Source organism: Sinocyclocheilus anshuiensis, unplaced genomic scaffold (assembly GCF_001515605.1).
Source record: "Sinocyclocheilus anshuiensis isolate Anshui unplaced genomic scaffold, SAMN03320099.WGS_v1.1 scaffold2199, whole genome shotgun sequence".
Classification (NCBI taxonomy): domain Eukaryota; kingdom Metazoa; phylum Chordata; class Actinopteri; order Cypriniformes; family Cyprinidae; genus Sinocyclocheilus; species Sinocyclocheilus anshuiensis.
Genome location: NW_015540980.1, coordinates 79,848 through 81,970, shown reverse-complemented (window position 1 = coordinate 81,970; position 2,123 = coordinate 79,848). Strand labels below are relative to the sequence as shown.

Genomic DNA, 2,123 nt, shown 5'->3' with positions numbered 1-2,123 from the left:
CTTAGTAACACATACAGCTGTTCCCTCACCACAGTGCAACAGTGAAAAGGGACTTCTTTCAAACAGTGTCGCGTTCCGAACGTTGTTTAATTAAGCGACATACACCGGTATTGCGGTATTTTAAAAATTCATATCATAACAAAAATAAACACCGGTATTCGGTATGAACCAGTATACCGCCCAGCACTAGTCTCTCTCGTGTTTGAGGCTCCTGTATCGAAAGTGACTGTGGAGCCACCGTCTCCAGGCCATTGATACTACAGGAAGAGCAAGTGAAAGACTTTCCCGTGTTTGCTGGACTCTGTTCCTGACAAACCCTGGATCTTTCACACAACATGAGCTCAGATGCATGTGAAGTGTAGCTGTGTTTGGCCTCATGATGTTGTTGTGTTTCTGCAGGTCTCGGCTCTGGACCAGGAGATCATCGAGGTCGACACCGACACCAAGGAAATGCTCAAGCTTCTGGTGAGAATCGTTCAGTCCTGTGTCTGATGAACCTGTGTCGAAAGTGACTGTGGAGTGACTCTGGTCTCCAGGTCATTGATAGAACAGGAAGAGGAAGTGAAAGACTTTCCCGTGTTTGCTGGATCCTGTTCCTCACAAACCCTGGATCTTTCGCACACGCTTGTCTTTGCTCTTGTTTGCAGCTGAGGATCACATGGATAAATCACCTAATCTCAGGATTCTTGTGGCTGTAATTATATGCCGGCTCAGACGCCAGCTAACAGTGAAACGCAGAGCGTCTTGAGCTGGGGTTCAGCTGAATGTGTAACAGACGAGGCTGCTGTCGCTCAGTTGAATGATTCTGTGGTGACTCTGTCTGCAGCCCTGCTCAAGCATCTCGGCTGCTGTACTTTACTGTTGTTGGTCTTAAACATGAGCATTGAGTGACTCTCTCTCCATCAGTCATCAGTTCTCTTGCTAATTGTGTTTTCTTGTCCGTCAGGATTTCGGCAGCCTGTCCAATCTTCAGGTGACTCAGCCTCCCGTCGGCATGAACTTCAAGACCCCCCGCGGCGTCTAGACATTTGTAATATATCTCTTAATAAAATTGTTTTGGAAAACCAACACTGATGTTGTGAAGTCTTTATTTGTCCGTGTTAACATGCACAGACTAATCGTGACCGTTTCATTTCTTATGCAGTTTCAAGCGTGTCATTTTTGATCCGGCGTAATGATGATTAATGCAAACAGGACAGGTATTCATGCTTCAGATGTGTTTCTCACTTGTTTGTGCTGCGGTTGTTTAGTGCAGTTACTTTGCTCTAACTCAGACTTGTTTAAAATATAATTTGTGATTTTTTTAATATGAACATTGGAGAATTGTAGCGTCCTGCTAGTGACCATTTTAAACTTTGTGTGTAATATACAGGGTTTTTAAGACCCCATGTAAAGCGACTACATGGGGAATGTTTGAATCTTGAAACATTAAGCATTGGTTTGTCAGCAGGATTACTGAAGCAAAGTGCAGAAACTGAGAAATGACAAGCAGTTACAGCGCTTATAATATACTTTTTTTTTTTTTTTTTACCGTCTGGCAACACATACAATTACAACAGCAAATACAGCAATTTTTCCTATACTAGGGGGAGAAATAAACCATATTATAGGAGTACATTAAAGCGTGCACAAGCTTGCAAATTCTGACTAGCTTTTGTTTCTTCGAGGGCAATATAGCCTCAATATAACGCTTCACTTCATTTTTAAATGCTATAGACCAGTGATGGGCAAACTTGGCTCTTCCAGGCCACTTTCCTGCAGAGATTTGGTCCAACCCTGATAAAACTCACCTGCCTATAGCTTTCTAGTAGTCTTGAAGACAATGATTAGCTGGTTCAGGTGTGTTTGATTAGAGTTGGAGCTAAACTCAGAAGGAAAGTGACCTGGAAGGGCCAAGTTTGCCCACCCCTGGTATAGAACATGGAAATTTAGCCATTAAAATTTTAAACAAAGTGTGGGTCTGTTTAACTTAAAGGGGTCATATGATGCTATTTTAAATATAATTATTTTGTGTATTTGGTATAACAGAATGTGTTGACATGCTTTAATGTCCAAAAAACACATTATTTTTCAAATACTGTACATTATTGTAGGTCCTCTATGCCCCGCCTCTCTCAAACGCT

General features: G+C 42.1%; 1 protein-coding gene across 1 annotated transcript in view; it reads left to right on the top strand.

The window, feature by feature from the left end:
• The window catches only part of LOC107690102 (40S ribosomal protein S17-like), a 3,318-nt gene extending 2,250 nt beyond the window's left edge, over positions 1-1,068 (top strand). Inside the window, exons 3-4 of the mRNA XM_016488336.1 lie at positions 400-465; positions 947-1,068. Coding sequence (XP_016343822.1) covers positions 400-465; positions 947-1,024 — 144 coding nt within the window. The 3' untranslated portion in view covers positions 1,025-1,068. The remainder of the gene's footprint in view (positions 1-399; positions 466-946) is intronic.
• Positions 1,069-2,123: the final 1,055 nt, after the last annotated feature.